This window comes from Vitis riparia, chromosome 17 (genome assembly GCF_004353265.1).
Source record: "Vitis riparia cultivar Riparia Gloire de Montpellier isolate 1030 chromosome 17, EGFV_Vit.rip_1.0, whole genome shotgun sequence".
NCBI classification, from domain to species: Eukaryota; Viridiplantae; Streptophyta; class Magnoliopsida; order Vitales; family Vitaceae; genus Vitis; species Vitis riparia.
In genome coordinates this window covers 20,794,030-20,811,518 of record NC_048447.1, presented here as the reverse complement: position 1 = coordinate 20,811,518, position 17,489 = coordinate 20,794,030, and the positions used below count along the sequence as shown (strand labels likewise).

General features: G+C 40.5%; 4 protein-coding genes across 5 annotated transcripts; 1 reads left to right on the top strand and 3 right to left on the bottom strand.

The window, feature by feature from the left end:
• The first annotated feature begins 741 nt into the window (after nucleotides 1-741).
• Nucleotides 742-3,088, top strand: LOC117904285 (pentatricopeptide repeat-containing protein At1g08070, chloroplastic-like). Its single transcript, XM_034816811.1, has 2 exons — nucleotides 742-1,976; nucleotides 2,064-3,088. Exons 1-2 carry the CDS (start codon nucleotides 854-856, stop codon nucleotides 2,726-2,728), a joined length of 1,788 nt encoding a protein of 595 aa, XP_034672702.1. The 5' UTR covers nucleotides 742-853; the 3' UTR covers nucleotides 2,729-3,088.
• Nucleotides 3,089-3,391: 303 nt separating this feature from the next.
• On the bottom strand, nucleotides 3,392-8,728 carry LOC117904287 (pentatricopeptide repeat-containing protein At5g61800). The gene is made up of 4 exons (XM_034816812.1): nucleotides 4,330-8,728; nucleotides 4,115-4,242; nucleotides 3,731-4,006; nucleotides 3,392-3,590 (listed from the first exon to the last, which is right to left on the bottom strand). Exon 1 carries the CDS (start codon nucleotides 6,552-6,554, stop codon nucleotides 5,028-5,030), a length of 1,527 nt encoding a protein of 508 aa, XP_034672703.1. The 5' UTR covers nucleotides 6,555-8,728; the 3' UTR covers nucleotides 3,392-3,590; nucleotides 3,731-4,006; nucleotides 4,115-4,242; nucleotides 4,330-5,027.
• LOC117904225 lies at nucleotides 3,536-4,227 on the bottom strand. Its single transcript, XM_034816732.1, has 3 exons — nucleotides 4,115-4,227; nucleotides 3,731-4,006; nucleotides 3,536-3,590 (listed from the first exon to the last, which is right to left on the bottom strand). Exons 1-3 carry the CDS (start codon nucleotides 4,225-4,227, stop codon nucleotides 3,536-3,538), a joined length of 444 nt encoding a protein of 147 aa, XP_034672623.1.
• Nucleotides 8,729-9,121: 393 nt separating the features above from the next.
• Nucleotides 9,122-15,912, bottom strand: LOC117904288 (calcium-dependent mitochondrial ATP-magnesium/phosphate carrier protein 2-like). 2 transcript variants are annotated; one of them, XM_034816814.1, is made up of 4 exons: nucleotides 15,565-15,912; nucleotides 10,054-10,839; nucleotides 9,842-9,932; nucleotides 9,122-9,702 (listed from the first exon to the last, which is right to left on the bottom strand). In XM_034816814.1, exons 1-4 carry the CDS (start codon nucleotides 15,566-15,568, stop codon nucleotides 9,510-9,512), a joined length of 1,074 nt encoding a protein of 357 aa, XP_034672705.1. In that variant the 5' UTR covers nucleotides 15,569-15,912; the 3' UTR covers nucleotides 9,122-9,509. The 2 variants fall into 2 exon arrangements, with proteins under 2 accessions (XP_034672705.1, XP_034672704.1); XM_034816813.1 differs by lacking the exon at nucleotides 15,565-15,912 and adding an exon at nucleotides 14,857-15,314.
• Nucleotides 15,913-17,489: the final 1,577 nt, after the last annotated feature.

Below are 17,489 nucleotides of genomic sequence, written 5' to 3'. Positions count from 1 at the left end.
AACAAGATATATTCCAAAGTACTAACTATTGCCCAACTTGAAATGTTTTTGCTAGTAAAAGGAATTAGAACAAACAAACTTTTACTTATAAGAGAAATTAGAATAAGCAATGCAGCTAAGAAGTACTTTGGACCATAAAATAAAGAATTTTCCAGGAAAATAATCATTTTTGAGAAAAAAAAAATTGCAATCTAAATTACTTTTGAAAATATTCATTAAATTAATCTTTTGACCTCATCACCGCCCATTTCGTTATTTATTTATTTGTTTATGTTAATATAATAATCATTAATTGTAGTTTCCACATACAAAAAATAATAAAATAATATATGAGTGTTACTTTGGCTCCCACTAATTTGATGTATATTTCTAAAGTAATATAGATTTAGATTTTTTTTTCTTTCTCAAAAAGTGACTTTTATTACAAATCAAATAAAACAAAAGAGTTATTTGATTAAAACGATCTTTAAAAATCTAATTTTAGACATTTAATTTTTTATTATTTATTTTGTTTTATTTTATTTTATTTTTTGTAAAATTATTTTTTATTTTAAAATGTATATATAAATACTTGAAATGATAAAAAATTTTAATATTAGAATTTATTATTTCATCTTTAAACCGATTAAATCTACGGCGAAACAAGGGTCGAGGACTATACCAGTCTCGTGGAAACCACGGTCGAGGACTATACCAGTCTCTAATTTTGAGGGTCGGTACACTAGTAGATGTAGCAGCCGTTAAATACTTAACATGTATATAAGAATCATGTTTGAAGTTCATTTGGTTTCCAGGGTTTGAGTGAATGAGGAGGGTGACGACGCCTTCAGCACAGGCCTCAGGCAGTGGGTAAATGCTCCTCCTTCCGTCCATTTCCATTTCCATTCCCAGGAGAAGACCATGGGGCTGGGCATGGGGCTATAGACAGTCGTACCACAACTTTTCTCTATCTCTCTTGCAAAATTTGTCACATCCCCGCTCCTTCAACCAAATTTTGTCTCATGCCATAGCATCAGGCGTCTTCAGAGACCCCGTGGTGTCCAGTAAACTCCTCTATTACTCTCTCTCCCATGATCATGATTTCGCCTTTTCTCGCACCCTCTTCTTTCAAATTCATAAGCCTAATGTCTTCTCCTGGAATTTCATGTTCAGAGCCTACTCTCGCAGCTCCTTCCCCGCAGAAACAATTGCTCTTTACAATCTTATGCTGCGCAATGGCACCCTACCAGATAACTATTCCTTCCCTTTCGTCCTCCAAGCTTGCGCTCGACTCTCCCTTCTCCACAAAGGGCGTGAAATTCATTCTTCCACCCTTAAATTGGGGGTCCATCTGGATGTTTTCGTGCAAAATGCGCTCATATCTGCGTTTTCTTCTTGTGGCGCGGTTGAAGCAGCTCGTGCCGTGTTTGATATGCTTCCGGCTTTAGTTCGAGATGTAGTATCTTGGAATAGTATGATCTCTGGGTATCTGCAGAGCCATCGCTACGAGCTAGCGTTGAAGGCTTTTTGGGAGTTGTTGGGCGATGGTTCTCAAAGTCCGGACGAGGTCACTCTAGTGAGTGCTCTTTCTGTTTGTGGAAGGCTTGGATTACTTGATTTGGGTAAGAAAATTCATGGGTTATTTACGGGAAGTGGATTCGTTTTAGACGTTTTTGTGGGCTCCTCTTTGATCGATATGTACTCTAAATGTGGGCAGATAGAGGACGCTCGAAAGGTTTTCGACAGAATTCCGCATAGAAATACAGTGTGTTGGACTTCTATGATAGCTGGGTATGCCCAATCGGATCTATTTAAGGAAGCAATTGAGTTGTTCAGGGAAATGCAGATTGGTGGGTTTGCAGCAGATGCAGCAACAATTGCTTGTGTCCTTTCGGCATGCGGTCATTGGGGTGCTCTGGCTCAGGGGAGATGGATTCATTTATACTGTGAAAGAAACAGCATTGAGATGGACCTCAACGCGAGGAACGCTTTGATAGGTATGTATTCGAAGTGTGGAGATATCCAAAAAGCACTTGAAATCTTTCATGGGTTGACTCAGCCAGATATATTTTCATGGACTGCAGTGATTTCTGGGCTTGCCATGAATGGAGAGTCTGATAAAGCACTGCACTTGTTCTCACAAATGGAAATGATTTCTGATATCAGGCCGAATGAGATCACCTTCCTTGGCGTGTTGTGTGCTTGTAACCATGGTGGATTTGTGGATAAGGGCCTTTATTATTTTAATGCCATGACTCAAATTTACAACCTCACTCCCGGTATTGAACACTACGGTTGTATGGTTGACCTTCTTGGCCGCGCTAACCTATTGGTTGAGGCCGAGAAGTTCATCCGGACACTTCCCATTCAACCTGATGTGGTTATATGGCGATCCCTGCTTTTTGCCTGTCGGAATCATGGGAATATAGAACTGGCAGAGTTTGCAGCCAAACAAATTGAGGAATTGGAACCAAGAAGGTGCGGTGCTCGTGTTCTTTTGTCTAACGTTTATGCTTCAGCCTCAAGGTGGGGTGATGTGAAGAGGGTGAGGAAAGATATGGCTACTCAAAGAATCAAGAAGCAGCCGGGCTGTTCTCTTGTTGAAATAGATGGCCTTGTTCATGAGCTTTTTGTTGCAGATCGTTCACATCCTGAAATGGGTGCCATATATGAGACGATGATTAGCATCAACAAGGCTCTTCAGTCCAAAGGGTTTGATCCAGGTATCTTAGATCATCAAGAACAGTGATGAAAATAAAATTAATTCGGACAGGTCTTATGATGTTCTTACTGGATGGAAGTTGTTGATGCTGATCCATTTGCTGTTGCATTGCTATGGATATATTTTCTCAAGTCAGTGACCAGAATTGAATCATGCCAAGGAGTAAAAAGATGGCCAACTATAATTGAAAACTACGGTGGATGAATTCCATTTCCTCGTTTGATGTGTCAATGTAGTGAATCCAGGTGGCACCTTGCCATTCTAGAAGACAAGAACTCCATGGGGGGCACACTGAACCTTACAAACCTTGTGCACTGCAAGGGTTGCTTTTTTCATTTACTTTTCTCAAGTCATATTTTATGATTAATATCATTTTTTGAGGTTGCCTTTAGATCCAGCTCTGCCCTGGAGTGCCGAAGAAAGAATATTTGCAAAGAATATCAATATCATTTAAGGGATTCATCTTCGCTCCCTCAAAATTTCAACCCCCAACAAATATTATTGTCACTTCCCACAGTTGGAAAGTATGATTGGTACTAAACATGCTTTCACAGCCCGAGACTCTTGAGGGAGTAGTTGTGTGGAGGATTTTGGAGAGTTACACTAATCCAGTGATGCGGCTAGACCTTACAGGGCACACAAATGTATGCAAACCAGAAGATTTTCTTTGCAAGGACGATGCTATAGTTGTATGCACAGAAGCAACACTCTTATTTTTACCGATATAATCACAGTAGTTTACAGACGCAGACGAATCCTCATGTCATATGTTGTCATGAGGAGCCATACATTGTATTACAAGCCAAAATGAATACTCCCCTGCTCCAGGAGCACTTAGTGGCTTTTTGGATCTATGCCCACTGACTTGAGTGTCACTGCGCGCGGCGGCCTGCACAATTAATTCAGAGTATTAGTAGGAAGGGTCAAGAAATTGTTTGCTGACCCTGCCTCTGTGTAAAATATAAATAAACAAAGAATGCCTAATAAAAAAGCAAGGAAATTAATTAAGAAAATGGATAATGTAGTCACCGTGCGAGAGGGTCTTCTTCGATGGGATGAGGGACAAGTTCAAGCTTCTGGACGTGGGCCACCTTTCTAAGCAAGGATTTTTTGACGAACTTGTCACCCTCATCAACTACAGTATCAGGGTCCTCCACCTCCGGCAGAGTCTCCCTCCTGCTCTTCCTTAAGTGCACCGCCGGGCAATACATCAGCTCGTGCATCGCCGTGCAAAGCCCAAGCGTCACTGACATCGCTATCATCCCCATCGCCACGTATACAGGTACAAAATCCCCTTTCATTCCCCTGCTCAATCCATTCCCAAATTAAAAGTTAATCAAAACCTCAACAACTTAGAGCTAGGCTGTCTCTATCCTATGCCCACTTAAACAGTCAATATTGCAGGCTGATCACCTTAGCTCACTGTGTTGGACGTTGCCGAAGTCGGCAGTGGGAGCATAGGCCCTCATCTTTGGCGAGGTTGATGTGGCGAACGTGTAATGGCTTCCTCTTAAGCGGTTCACCATGGATCTCAAGTTACCCTACAACATACATACATATATAATAACAACCACTTTGTTGCTAGACAGCAAGAGACGGAGGACAACGAAGAGAGACAAGGAACCCACCCTAGTAGCGCTGAAACCCATCATCTTGCAATACAGAGAGAGTGATAACTTAACACGGCAATTCGGCAAATCAATATCAGACTTTGAAGCGAAGCGATTCCAAGCCTATGTTAAAGCAACCTTTCGGTTCCCTGCTATATATATAACCGGAAAGGAGGCTTCTGGAGCCACGTCAGGAACAGCTGAAGGACACTTGTCATGGATTCATAAGATAACCTCCTCGTGGAAGCCTCTTGAAGCAGCACGTCATGTCTTCACAATATTATTATTAAAACTGCCTCTGGTTACGGGTAATGGATCGGGCGAGCTCCAGACGCCAGCAGCTAGAACATTCTGAAAGGAGCCATAGGGAGTGTATCTTATCCAATCAAATTTCAGTGGGACCGTCGTTGCTAAATTGCATTAGGGTGGGATCCCGTTCTCTATTTATTAACATTTCAAGTTCGGCAGAACGCAAAATTGTTTTAATTTCTTTATTTTTCTCAATTTCTTTTTACCCACCAAACATGGTTTTTCTTAAAGTAAACATATATGAAGTTAAAGCATATACTAAACGATAAAACAACAGAAGTGCAGAACCATATATACTTGCGTTACATGCCATGATGCTTGAAATTGATATTCCTTTTTCCCTCTCCATCCCATTAAGGATGTAAGAAGAGGATGCACTCCCTGCAACAAAACCAAGGAAAACGCCTTTAGTTCAATTGAACCAAACTACAACCGGGGTTCTTCTTGACCTGTCTGCTATGCATCAACCTCCTTATCCTTGCAACATCCTCCCATCGGCCTGCGTTGGCATAGATGTCAGCCATGATCGAGTAGACTCCATCATCTTCAGGGTTTAAAGCCATCACATTCTCAGCTGCTTTCTCTGCAATCTCAACATTCCCATGTATCCTACATCCGCCAAGCACACCACCCCACACAAACACATCTCCCCCCATTGGCATGCGCTCAATCATCTCCATTGCCTCTCTGATCAAACCAGCCCGCCCAAGCAAGTCCGCCATGCAACCATAATGCTTGAGCTCCCTAGGGACTCTATAGACAACTTCCATCTCCTGAAAAAATTTTCGGGCTTCACAGACTAGACCTGCATGGCCGCACCCCACAAGAATTCCCAAGAAGCTCACACCGTCTGGTTTGATTCCAGCCTCTATCATTCTGGAGAAGTAATGCAGTGATAGATGGCCACGCCCATGCATGCCAAGCCCGACCAGCAAGGCATTCCATGTGAACAAATTCTTGTCCGGGCTTGACTCGAATATCTCCCTAGCAGTTTCAATACATCCACACTTTGCATACAAGTCCACCAAGCCTGTGGACAAGAAGGCATTGATTGGGATTCTATTCTGCTTAATGTAGACATGTATAGACTTGCCTTGTTCTAACTCCCCAAGCTGTGCACAAGCAGAGAGAGCAGAAACCAGTGCAATGTTATCAGGACGCACGGTAGAAATGAGCATTCTATTGAAGAGTTGAATTGCGTCCATGCAGAGGTCCCCACTCTGGGCATATCCAGCTAAGAGGGTGCCCCAGGACACGGCATCTCGGATGGGCATTTCATCAAAGAGCCGACGTGCACGGTCAGTGTCGCCAACCTTAATAAAGCCACCAATCAATGCATTATATGAGACGACATCTTTCAGGGAAGTCTCGTTAAACACTTGGCATGCATGATGCAGATGCTTATTGACAGAGTAGACATGAATAAGGGTGTTGCAGACGAATAAATCGGCCCCAAATCCAAACTTGAAGGCTTGGGAATGAAGCGTTTGCGCGAGGGAGAGCGCAGGGAGAAGGGAGCAAGCTTTGAGGCAGAAGGGAAAGGTGTGAGTGTCCGGTGGGACAGAGAGGCGGCGCATGCGGACAAAAATGACAAGTGCAGCGAGAGGGGAGGAGAGGAGGGTGTGAGCTCGAATCATGGTGTTGTAGCCAAAGGTTGATGGGTTTGGGATGCGATTGAAGACTGAAAGGGCATAGCCTGTAAGAGCTGCTGGAGTAGTTGGAGAGGCGTTGGTGGTGGGGAGAAGAGCGGTGAAGGCAGTGAGGATGTTGGTTAGGAGCAGAGAAGAATGGTGTAAACCCCGTGAAAGGCCAGTGGTGATGGTATGAGCATGAACCTGGTGGAGTTGTTTGAGGCTTTTGCATTGCCTTATCGCATTAATCGCCTCACTTGTGTTGACTATAGTATTACCATCACTCCCATCCTCTTTTCTCATCTTCTGTCATACCAATATCTCCTCTTTCTTCCTTTCTCCTCCATCTATATATGCTTTTGCATGCCCAAACACACAAAAATCGCTAACCTTCTTGGCAATTGGCATTGCATATTTGCCATCATCTCCACTCTACTCCATACCAATTAGATCTATGTTCCCATGAATCTATAATTAACTTTCCCACATTTCTGTATTTTCTGGGCCTGCAGCTTCATAGATCAGAAAAAATCTTCAGGCCCACTGGTAATCCACCATTAGATGGAAGATGGATGGTCTTCAGCTCTGAATTTGCCAAGAGCAGAAAATTATTATAATGGAAATATGGGATAAGTTATTCCAAGGATGTCCAGAGTCTGTTTGTTCTTTATCACTTATCGATACACATATATTATTGATAGAAAGAGCCATCATTCTGCATTTAGCACCTCAAGTGGATCAGCGCCTTTAAATACATGGATTCTCTCAAGTATTTGAATGGGGTAAGAGACTGAGAATGGACGGTGCAAAGTGATTCTACTCCTTAAAAAGAAAGGCTTATCTGCTTAAATATTCTCACTTAAAAATGCCCCTATTTTGTTGTATAACTGCCTTTCCATTCTTTATCCTTCCATTTACTTCTTTAGACAAGGCACCCTCCACCTGTTATCACTTTTTTTCATTCGTTTTTTCTTTAGCTTTGTTTTTTTCACAGGGAATGACTAGGCCCTCCTCCACTCTTCCAAAAGAAGGAAAAAACGCAAGTTTAAAAAAATAGCAATGATGTAGAGATCAGAGTAATTTATGTAAAGCAGACGAATAAAAATATTCTTAGTGGAGATAAACACGACCCAATATGAGAATAATGGAATATGGGGACCATTCCAAATGTGATCCTCTCTGTTGATCTGTTTTTCTTTTTCTTTGAAAACTATGTGTTGGGGAAGCTGGAAGGCCCTTATATACTTGAGAAAATAGGAGGAAACAAACAACACTGTCACTGTCCTCCTCACCTGTTTCTAATTGAAGTTCTGAAGCATTGTGACATCCGGAGAGATGTGGAGGAAAAAGAAGAAGAAGATGGTGATAATGCTGGCAATTTCTCCACATGGGGATGCGGGTGCCTTCTACCTCTTCTGATAGGGGTGTGAAGGGGAAACAGGCAAGTCATCGAGGCTAAGGGGAGGCCAAGCCTTTCTTCCGGTTTTCTTACTTCTAGCGTTCCTTCCTTGGCTTAAACTGGCTGTCGATTCAAAGACAAAATCTACAACAGAAAGGGAAGAAAAAGGCAATTCATGTACTGGGTTGTCTCCATATTAACTAGTCTATGCCAAGCCATTTTCAGTGTTTGCTTTCTTTGACTCCTTTTTCATGTATGTTGTCTTTCTTCCTACTCAGTTTTCATGTTTGTATCATGGTCGATTAGAACCCCTTCCCTCACTCTAGTGGAAGAGTAGATCCACCGTACTGCTGTCCTAGTGATGCACCTGCAGGACTGAAACCTCCATAGCCCTTTTTATTTGTATCCATGCATGAATCTCAACCGCTCAATTATTGGTCTCCAAGACAGGTTTGTATATATGGGGGCAGCTGAACGGTTTTGAAGAAATGAATAAACTATTGTTTGTTGAGGTGCCAATTAGGATTGCATTCTGATATCCTGATGATTATTTGTTCCTGAAATTTTCTGGGACTCCAATAAGGTCAAACTCTTACTATTTTACCAGTCCCATAAAAGGAATAAGGCACAAGGTTTTCTGCTACGAAGTATAGTCTAATCCTTTCCATCCCATCAAGAGGGAATCCATGAGTAATAAAAGTAAGACTGGATGCATGTGGAAAATCAGCAAGCACGAGCAGAGAATAAGCAGAAAAGATCAATGAAAAACCCTTCAATTGAAAGGGAAGAATCACAAGACACTGCCGAGAACCGAGCATCTTATAGAGCTCAACCTAGAAAGAATTTTAATCCCAGTTATTATGGAACCACCACAATGATCCTTCCATCACTCTTAAGGCTAAAGCATTCCAATACATCAGCTGCATTGTGCATCAGTACAATTTAGGAAACACAAATCTTAAAAAAAAAATAAATAAATAAGTGATCAGAGAGCATTAACCAAAGGTATTTCTAAAATATTTCACAGCTTAAAAGGAACAGTATGTCCAGGGACATTTGCAGGCATTAGGTAAAGAAAATCCATGTCCTAAAAAGGAAGGTAGTCAAAAGAATGTTGAATGAAAATGCAAGAGCACTGGTGAGTAGATCAAAAATGAAGTTCTAGGGTCAATGAAAACATTAATCAAATACATTCCATGTCCTTCAAAGGAGGCTCCTTCGTGTTTGGATGTAATAAGTTAAAAGTTGAAACCCAAAAACCTCATCCCAACCATACCTGGAGTTAGCTACATCAATCCTTTTGACACAAATCTAACGTACATGGACATAATATAAAGTTTTACAGACCTTTTAGGTTAGGTCATTTCGCTGTCCCCAATAATGATATGAAATCCACACATTAATAACAAATCCAAAAGATAAAAGACTTGTGTTGCCTCCTGTACCTCTACCAGAATGGAGATGAGGAACATAAGTTAAAGATTTTCATATAACCTCACCATGCTTAAAAGTAAAGAGGCAAACAAGTATCGATTGTTTCATTTGGACATTGGAGGTAAAGTGTAAATGACAATGAAAAGGAAAAGGACCATCTATGACCTGGCAGTCAGAAGTTCACAGTGTATTCTTGTTTCTCAACGATTAGTTCAGCCAAATGTGGAACCAGAACATTCTTCACTACAAAATCATGTGCTCCCACATGTAATTACCACCTATCATGTAATTTGAACAGTGTATCAGCTACTGGATTAGTAATCTTATTTTTAGTATCTTCATATCTTCATGCCTTGTTATCTTCATCGTCAGTAATACCAATGCTTAATCATCTTAGTGGCCATTGGGCACGTTTACTACATTCCCTAATCAAGATCTAGACTTTTTTTCATTGTTTCATAAACCAGATATGTAATGCTTGCAGATGGCACAACTTTGAGAAGATTTGGAAAGAGTCCCTTGTAGAAACCTCTAAAACCTTCATGTTGAAGGGTTCTCCGAAATACATCAGACATTCCATTGTAAGAAGCATCTGTATTAGTACGTTGAGCTTGCATTCTGAAAAGCAACAATAGGGTCATCCTCAACAGAAGCACATGTAAAGATGATGCAAAACTAGTTCAGGTAAACCAGAAGAAAACCACTCCAGATAGACTGGAAAACAAGTAGCCAAGGTCATGCAAACACCAGATTTTACCTTGTTCTAATAACCTGCAATGGATAAACACATGTTGCTCCAAGAGCCCCTGAAATTGTCCCAGAACCCAGTTGTACAAGAGGTCCAGGTTCTAGAGCAAAAGCAAATTTTCAGAAAGCCATTTTTATGAAATATTTGTGTATAATTAAGCAAAAACAAAACCGGAAGAGAAGAAAACGAAAAGCTAAGGCCAAACATAAAGAAGATCATACCACTATCATGAAGCAGATATGTCTTTGACATATCTTTCAACGTCTCATATGCAGCAAGGTCAATTCCAGCATAAGGTATGATCCCAAGAACAGATGGTACAAGACCTCTATAAAAGCCTTGAGGTCCCTCCTGAAACCATATATTCCTTGCCAGTGTTTTCAAATAAGGAACCTTTCCACCTTCACAAGTATACGTCTGTAACCGAGTCTTCACAAGATCTAATGGATAAATAGCAGTTTGTGCCACAGCACCTGCCATACCACCAGCAAAAAGTCTGCCAGCAGCACCTATATCATCCTTCGCTTCCCCTTTAGCATCTCTAACGACATTTTTAAACATTTCATATGTGTAAAACTTGATGGCACTTTCTGGTGCAACCTTCACAACATTTAATCCATTACCTCGGAAAAACCCCAATAAACCACCTTCCTTCCATATGTTCTTTATGGCTGGAACAATGCGAGCATGTGTAGTCTGTACTTGCAAAACCACCTTTAGGCGATCAAGAGGAGCAGTTGCAGTACGAGAAGCAGCTCCTGCTACTCCCCCAGCAAGCAAATATTTGCTTGCATGTACGTGCTTGCTTATGCCTTCCGGAATAACAGCCTGTTCACCAATATCTACAAGGCATACCCTTCCCCAGTACTGATAGATATTTTCTATGGTTGCCTCATGGGGATAGAGCAGAAGAAAATCTCTCCATTCTTCAAAAGTTATAATTCCATTGTTATCCTTATCAACATTTTCCACAAAACGGGCAAGCTCCTCATCGTCAATTTCAATCCCTGAAAAAAGAGACACCGCTGTTGCTTATAGGATGAAAAAAACTTGTAAAATGGAAACCATTGACTGGGAAATCCCTCCTACACATACTAAAAAAATAAACATGTCTCAAAACCCGTATTATAGATTTTTTTTGTTTTTTTTTTTTTTATAACTGAGAAAACCTTCCATGGCCAAGCCCTTTGGACTTTCCATGGGAATTCCAAACCTCAGGGGGTTGATTGCACCCACCACAATCAGCACTAGGTAATCCAGGGCATTCAATCGGCACGGCAGGAATTGAACCCAAGATCGTGCGCCTTGACCACACATCTGGGCATTTGCCCCAACCAGTTGGGCACCCTGATGGGCTGTATTACATATATAAATCTTGTTTACTTTCTACATATAATGTAAATACATGCAAAAGAAAATAATTTCAAAGGGCAAGTGAAAGCACATAAAAAAAAAAAAAGTCCAGACATCATATACCATAAGTCAGGTGTAGTATCTAAAGCTCTATGGAAATCCAAAAAAAAAAAAAACAAAGAGCGCTAAAAGAAGAAAATGGTTCCAAAGATTTCATCTGTAGGCTACACACACACAAAGCACACTAGGATAACAGAATATTATATCTGGACTGCTTTAGCATGTTGCCAATCCACTAATAAATCCCAAATAAAATAAATAAATAAAAATATAACAGATAAAGAAAATGAAGACAAAGAAGGTGAAGGGTCAGGAAAAAATCTCACTATTAGGACCTTCATTCATTATCAGCTCAGATAAAATGTTTTGTAATGCAGTCAGACAACCACCAGAAAGGATTTCTCATCTCAAAAATCAACCTAACAGAGCCTCAAGCCCCGACTACTTGAGTTTGGTTACACAAATTCCTCTTTTTCACTTTAGCTATGCCTTGGCTCTGACATTTCTCTTGAGATGAGTAACATGAAGGTCAGAATTATGGGTCTATTGAACACAACCAAATAAAAGAGTAATTTATCTATGATCAATTCTGTAACAAATAAACAGGAGTCTATCATCATATATAGGTTTTTCACGCATCATGGCATAACCATCGAGGCGAAGTCAGGACCTAAAAAGATCAAAGGAAATGATACATAGACTACCTACAACCATAACCTCTGTTGGATTGTATTTTATCAATTCTCAACATCTCAACCATATTGTATTTTAGCTTTCCCACATCTTTGAAGCACCTTCAACTTAATGTGGCCTAAGTGGTGCAGTTATTTTACTTATCCCTATTGCAGATGATGAAACAATGCCAATGGTTTTCCCATATTTTAAGAATATATATGAGATGTATTGTCTGGTATGACTGTTGCCGGACCTGCACCTCCAAGGATACCTGACAAAGGGGGAGAGACACAAATTCTTTAAAGCACTAGAAGTTCCCTCTTCATTGAATATGTGCCATATGGATCTTTTAAAATCAGTGCAGTCCCTACGTACATTACAATATGATACAGATATATCATCCTAAACAAGGTTGCACAGGAAGAAAAATCAGAAGTTTTGATCATTCCATTCATAACATATTAAAGTTGAGATTAGTGACATTAGTCTGGGTATTTCTTGTTCAATAAAAATAATGCTAGTAATGTTAAGAAGCCAGATGTTCATTCTATCCTTCAACAAACCATACCCCACCCCCTCCCTTTCTCTGTCCTTTTTCTTCTCTTCTTTTTCTGTTAGAGGTAAAAAAGGCAAAGCAGCCAACTTGGTATCATCAATGGAATCCAGTTTGGCTAAACTTCACAACACTTAGATATACTTTTGTTGGTTACTCACCTACTTAGATGGATTACAAGTGGTTCATCCTTTCAGAAAAAAATTACTTCACCACCATGGTGTCACATTCTTTGAGCAAGTTTGTCCATCCAATAGATACTTTTTCTCATGGGAAGAACATTTTGAGTACAAGAGATGCTTCTAGATACCTTTTCCCTTGGTTCCACTCCCTTCTAACACTACCAGTACCAGCTCTAATCCTACTACTATAGTGATGCCTATTTTAGAAACAGCTATTCATGGACTAACAGTCAAAATCACCCTAAAATGAGATCACTACCCACACTTATCCTACTTCAGACAATGACTCAAATAACTGCCCTTCTAGTCATATAGATCTTAGTGCTTTTGGCCCAGCTAGTATCAATCATAACTTTCCAATTGTTATTCATGAAGGGATACAAGTATCTAGAAATACCGTGTATCTAATTTTGTGCCCGCTATTTCTTCCTATCAAAGTGGTTCTTATTTTCATCTTTGCTATCTATTTTTAGTGCTCCATGCATGTATTGAAGCCTTATCCTAGCATGAGTTGAATGAACTCGAGGTGATTCAAGCCTTGGAAAAAAAGTAAAATTTTAGACTTCTTTTTTATATTCTGTAAGGAAAAGAACCAGTAGCGTGTGAATAAGCTTCTACTGTAAACCATATATAAAATGGTTCATGGATGAACAAAGCAAGATTCACATTGTCTCATATAGCCATATGAGGTGGAATACCAAGAGGTGATTGGTCCTGTTGCTAAGATCAATCAATGTCTCCAGTTAATTTATACGATATCACCACCTAAATTCAAGATACTGAAAGGGAAGGAAATTGAGCAGGCAAAGAAATTACTTTCAGAGTAGTTCCTAGAGGTTTGAAAAGTTCAGTGGGGATTAATCAAGTTCTGACATATGCAGCATAACTGATCATATACTCTTCATCAAACTGGGATGATAAAACTAGAAGTCATATTTTTTTTTATTAGCAAGCAAGAAAATATTATAAATAAAGAAGGAAGCCATACACCAAAGTACACATGACCTATATAGAGGGAGCCAAAAGTAAAACTAGAAGTCTTATTAAATACATTGATATTGATGACATGGTGGTAACAATAGGAAACGAATATGAGTAGATCTGAAAGTAATGAGTTTTGGATTAAAGATTTAAATCAACTAAGGAATCAGTAAAGGAGCTGGAATGTCGGAGTGGGAAATAATTATTTCTCAATGGAAGTATATTCTTGAACTTGAGACTAGTATAATTGCCTGTGCCCGGAAAAATCCATGGTGGAGCAACTCTCTAGCATCCAAGGGAACATTAGCACTTGCTAGATAGTTGATATATTTATCCTTACTGCAGTTAACATAGGAGCTGACGTAATCAAGTTGTTCCTGCACTAACCCAGAGAGAAAGACCCAGAGACAGCTTAAATGGTTTTAGGATATCCAAAATCTGCTTGAGAGAAAAAAGAATCCTACATGAGCATATGATTTTATGAAAGGGAAAATATGAGCCAATGTTGATGGAGCAGATTATGCATTTGACAGGAACACATGGAGACAATGAACTCATGTGGATCAAATCCCTTCCAAAAGAATTAGGCTTGAAGTACCTTTTCCTAGGAAGGCACGCCAAGACAACATGACAGACATTAGTATAGGCCACAGCCTAGTTTAACCTAACAGAATCAAGCATATTGTAGTCTTGAGATAAATTCCATAGGAAAGGGATAAACATGGTTATTATTTTCAAAGCTGAAACGTTGCTGCAATTTGAAAATGGTTTTAGATATGGTGGAATGGACTATAACTAATCAGGTTGAGGGCTTTGTTAGATTGACATTCTTCCAATCTAATGGTTCTGAAATCCCACTCCTAGGTATTTCAGATTGGCAAAATGAGGGTGACCAGATATGTCTAAGCAACTACCACATAGTTTAGATCATCAACAGTATAAAATTCCAAAAGGTGGACTGTTTGGCCAAGTGGCAGAAAACCTTTGATGCTAATCATCATACCAAATATGAAAAAGTTGAATCTCAATTAAATTATAAAAAAAGGAAAAATCAACCCAATAAAGATGTATGGCTTTTACACTTTGTTGTAGCAAGTTTTTGGAGCATGTACAAGTGGTTCAAATGAAAAAAGAAACATCTTTTGACCACAAAACTAGGAATAACTCTTATGGAGTATAACTGGATGATGAAAGAAAGGGCATTATAGAAAAGAACGTACCAGCCTTGAGAAGGGCATCCCACAGCTCTTCAGGCAAAATGCAGCCATTGTGTTTGACATCAATAGCTTGGAAGATGCGGTAAAGCTCGAGTTCTTTATCATCCATATAGCGGCGGAACTCTTGATAATCAACACGCCCATCGCTATTGGAATCGCATACCTTTAAAAGATCCTTGGCGTACTTGTACTCAGGAGGAATTTGAAGGGCAGAGAGGCCACCCTCGATCTGGGCATAGTCCAAATATCCGAGATTGGCCGAGTCAAAAAAATTGAAAAGGCTTCGAATTCGAACATCCCTCTCTTCCTTGGATTCTTGCAGTGCCAAAAGAACATGGTCCATACCCACAGGCCCTCCCTTTCTCACTGGGTTGCAGCACCCTGTTTCTGACTCTGAGTCTGAAGATGCACGCCTCTTCTCCATCTTCCCAAACCCCACCCGCTCCACGGCTTGCCCCGCCCCTGACATCCTCCCCCACCCCAAAATCTTCGCTATGATACGGTAAGAAATAGTAATGTAATTAACAAAGGAAACAGAGACCCTGCAGCTTATGAATTTCCCTAAATTTGAACTGACTAAATCAATACAAAAATTGAATTTTTGACCCAAATACACATTTCCCTCTCTCTATACACACGTAATATATATACATATACAAGTTTACAGGTCAATAAAGTGAGTCCAATTTCAAATCTAATTATAAGACTTACCCATCAACAACACCAAAATCAACCCAATTCATACTCTTCTCTTTTCATCTTTATGAACGTTCAAACACGCACATCTTCTCATAGCAGACTTTTGACACGGTTCCCTTTCCAACAGCAAAGCCAAAAATCGCAGCACCCAAGTAGGAAACTGTGGACGATCAAGGTTGCCAGAGCGCGGTTGAGGAGCGATTCCAGGATAGAGGAGAGATTGAGAGATAGAGAGCAGAGAAGGGGCCATGGTATATAAACAGCAACATAGTATCATATATTTTTACGGGCTATGTACAGTGCATTTGATATTCACGTGCAAGTGGAGGCAACAGCCACAGATTGAGAAATGGCAACCATGAATACGAAAGCCATGTGTGCCTCTGCAATTCACCCCTCAATCATTTTCCTCTTTCTATTCTAGCAACGTGTCAAATCCCATACCATGTGCCAACCTACCAGAATTGTAATTCTATCTATTTTTCTATTTACTTTTTCCCACGAGCTTGCTTAGTTAATTCACGAGTTCATGAAAGATTCAATCCCCAACAACTATTTGGATTTTATAGCAAATTGAGAAGGATTAGGAAGGTGGGAGAATAGCTCGCTCCATATCATAGGATATGTTGAAGCAATAGAAAGTAGTCATGGTCAATTGAGGATGGATTCCTCTTTTAGACGTGGCAGCGAAAGCTCTAGTTCTAGTGTCGGAATCTGGGTTTTTGCTTTTTCAAGTCACACTTTGGGAATGAATAGAAACCCTTGAGAGAGAGAAAGTAAGTGAGAGAACTCACAGTGTTGGCCTCTCCCCGTGTTCTGTTTCAGTAAGGTTTTTACAGTGTTCAAAGGTGGAGGGCACAGTAGTGATGACCCGACCCTTGACTCAACGTCGTAATGATGATTCCGCAGTAGCGACAGGGCAATCATTACAATTGCAAGGCAGCTGGTGGCCGTGTCAGACAGCACGTCATAATGCAACTTGTCGTCCCTTTAATCTCGTTGACGGTCTGCGACTAGATATGCTAGTCCACTGATGTGGACGCAAGCATGGGAAGAATCCCATCAGTCATTCCGATGTTAGATAGCCATCGTCTCACATATCAAAGAGGATTTGAGACTGTCAAGGATATATGGTCTACTCGGTGGCGTAAATGGTCCGGACAAGATGTTTTCGGATGCCTTGAAGGTTGTCCGAGCAGTAATGAAAGAAGTGATCTGGGACGATGCCATGTGGACAGACGTATGGAAGTACTCGTGGGTGGACACGTGGGATAAGGCCCCCACAATGCCCCCTTCAGCATGTGCAATTGTGTTTGGGCAGAGGTGGATGGGTTGAAAATGTCTCTTGGAGTCCCTCAGTGTGGGTGAGACACGTTTCAATTGTTTACAGGAGGGATACTTCCATTGAGGTGTTTTGTCAAGCGGCATGTTGCTTCGGGGTGCGTTTTCTGACAACCTGTCATTTGGGATTTATTTGGACACTTCCTATCCCCAGAGTTTTCTTTCCTCCTTCCATTATCCCCTCTGCATTTTGCACCTCCAACCATTGTCTTCTCATTGCCCCCTACCATCTACCTTCTCTGGTAGCACTTGCAATCGGTTCTACTGCAACTTCGGTGGTGGTCCATCTTCCTGGTGGTCCATTCGACGGTTACAATTCTGCTTTGGGATGAAATTTGGTTTCTAGTAGTGGTGCTTCCCTGGTTTTAGGTAAGCCATTAATCCTTTGTTTTTTTTCTTTCAATGTTGCACTTAATTGCTATTTGGGATTGTTTATGGCCTTTCTGGGTTGCAGCGGGGGCATCGCTAAGAGTAGGATGCAGAATCTGTGTCTTTTTGTGAAAAAGAGTCACCATCGATGATGTTTGCTAGATTAGGGCCTCTTTCCCTTTAGGTTGGCTTTTTAGGACTAGTGTTTAGGCTTTTTGATTCTAGGC

Bases quoted from the DNA above. Each gene is read 5' to 3' on its own strand.
- LOC117904285 (XM_034816811.1), top strand. From the start codon at position 854: ATGCTCCTCCTTCCGTCCATTTCCATTTCCATTCCCAGGAGAAGACCA. The intron at 1,977-2,063 runs GTATGTATTCGA...CATGGACTGCAG, and splicing joins CGCGAGGAACGCTTTGATAG to TGATTTCTGGGCTTGCCATG.
- LOC117904225 (XM_034816732.1), bottom strand. From the start codon at position 4,227: ATGGTGAACCGCTTAAGAGGAAGCCATTACACGTTCGCCACATCAACC. The intron at 4,007-4,114 runs GTGATCAGCCTG...TGGATTGAGCAG, and splicing joins GTCCAACACAGTGAGCTAAG to GGGAATGAAAGGGGATTTTG. The intron at 3,591-3,730 runs GTGACTACATTA...TTAATTGTGCAG, and splicing joins GAAGAAGACCCTCTCGCACG to GCCGCCGCGCGCAGTGACAC.
- LOC117904287 (XM_034816812.1), bottom strand. From the start codon at position 6,554: ATGAGAAAAGAGGATGGGAGTGATGGTAATACTATAGTCAACACAAGT.
- LOC117904288 (XM_034816813.1), bottom strand. From the start codon at position 15,277: ATGGAGAAGAGGCGTGCATCTTCAGACTCAGAGTCAGAAACAGGGTGC. The intron at 9,933-10,053 runs GTATGATCTTCT...CTTTTGCTCTAG, and splicing joins ATATCTGCTTCATGATAGTG to AACCTGGACCTCTTGTACAA. The intron at 9,703-9,841 runs GTAAAATCTGGT...GTTGCTTTTCAG, and splicing joins TTGCAGGTTATTAGAACAAG to AATGCAAGCTCAACGTACTA.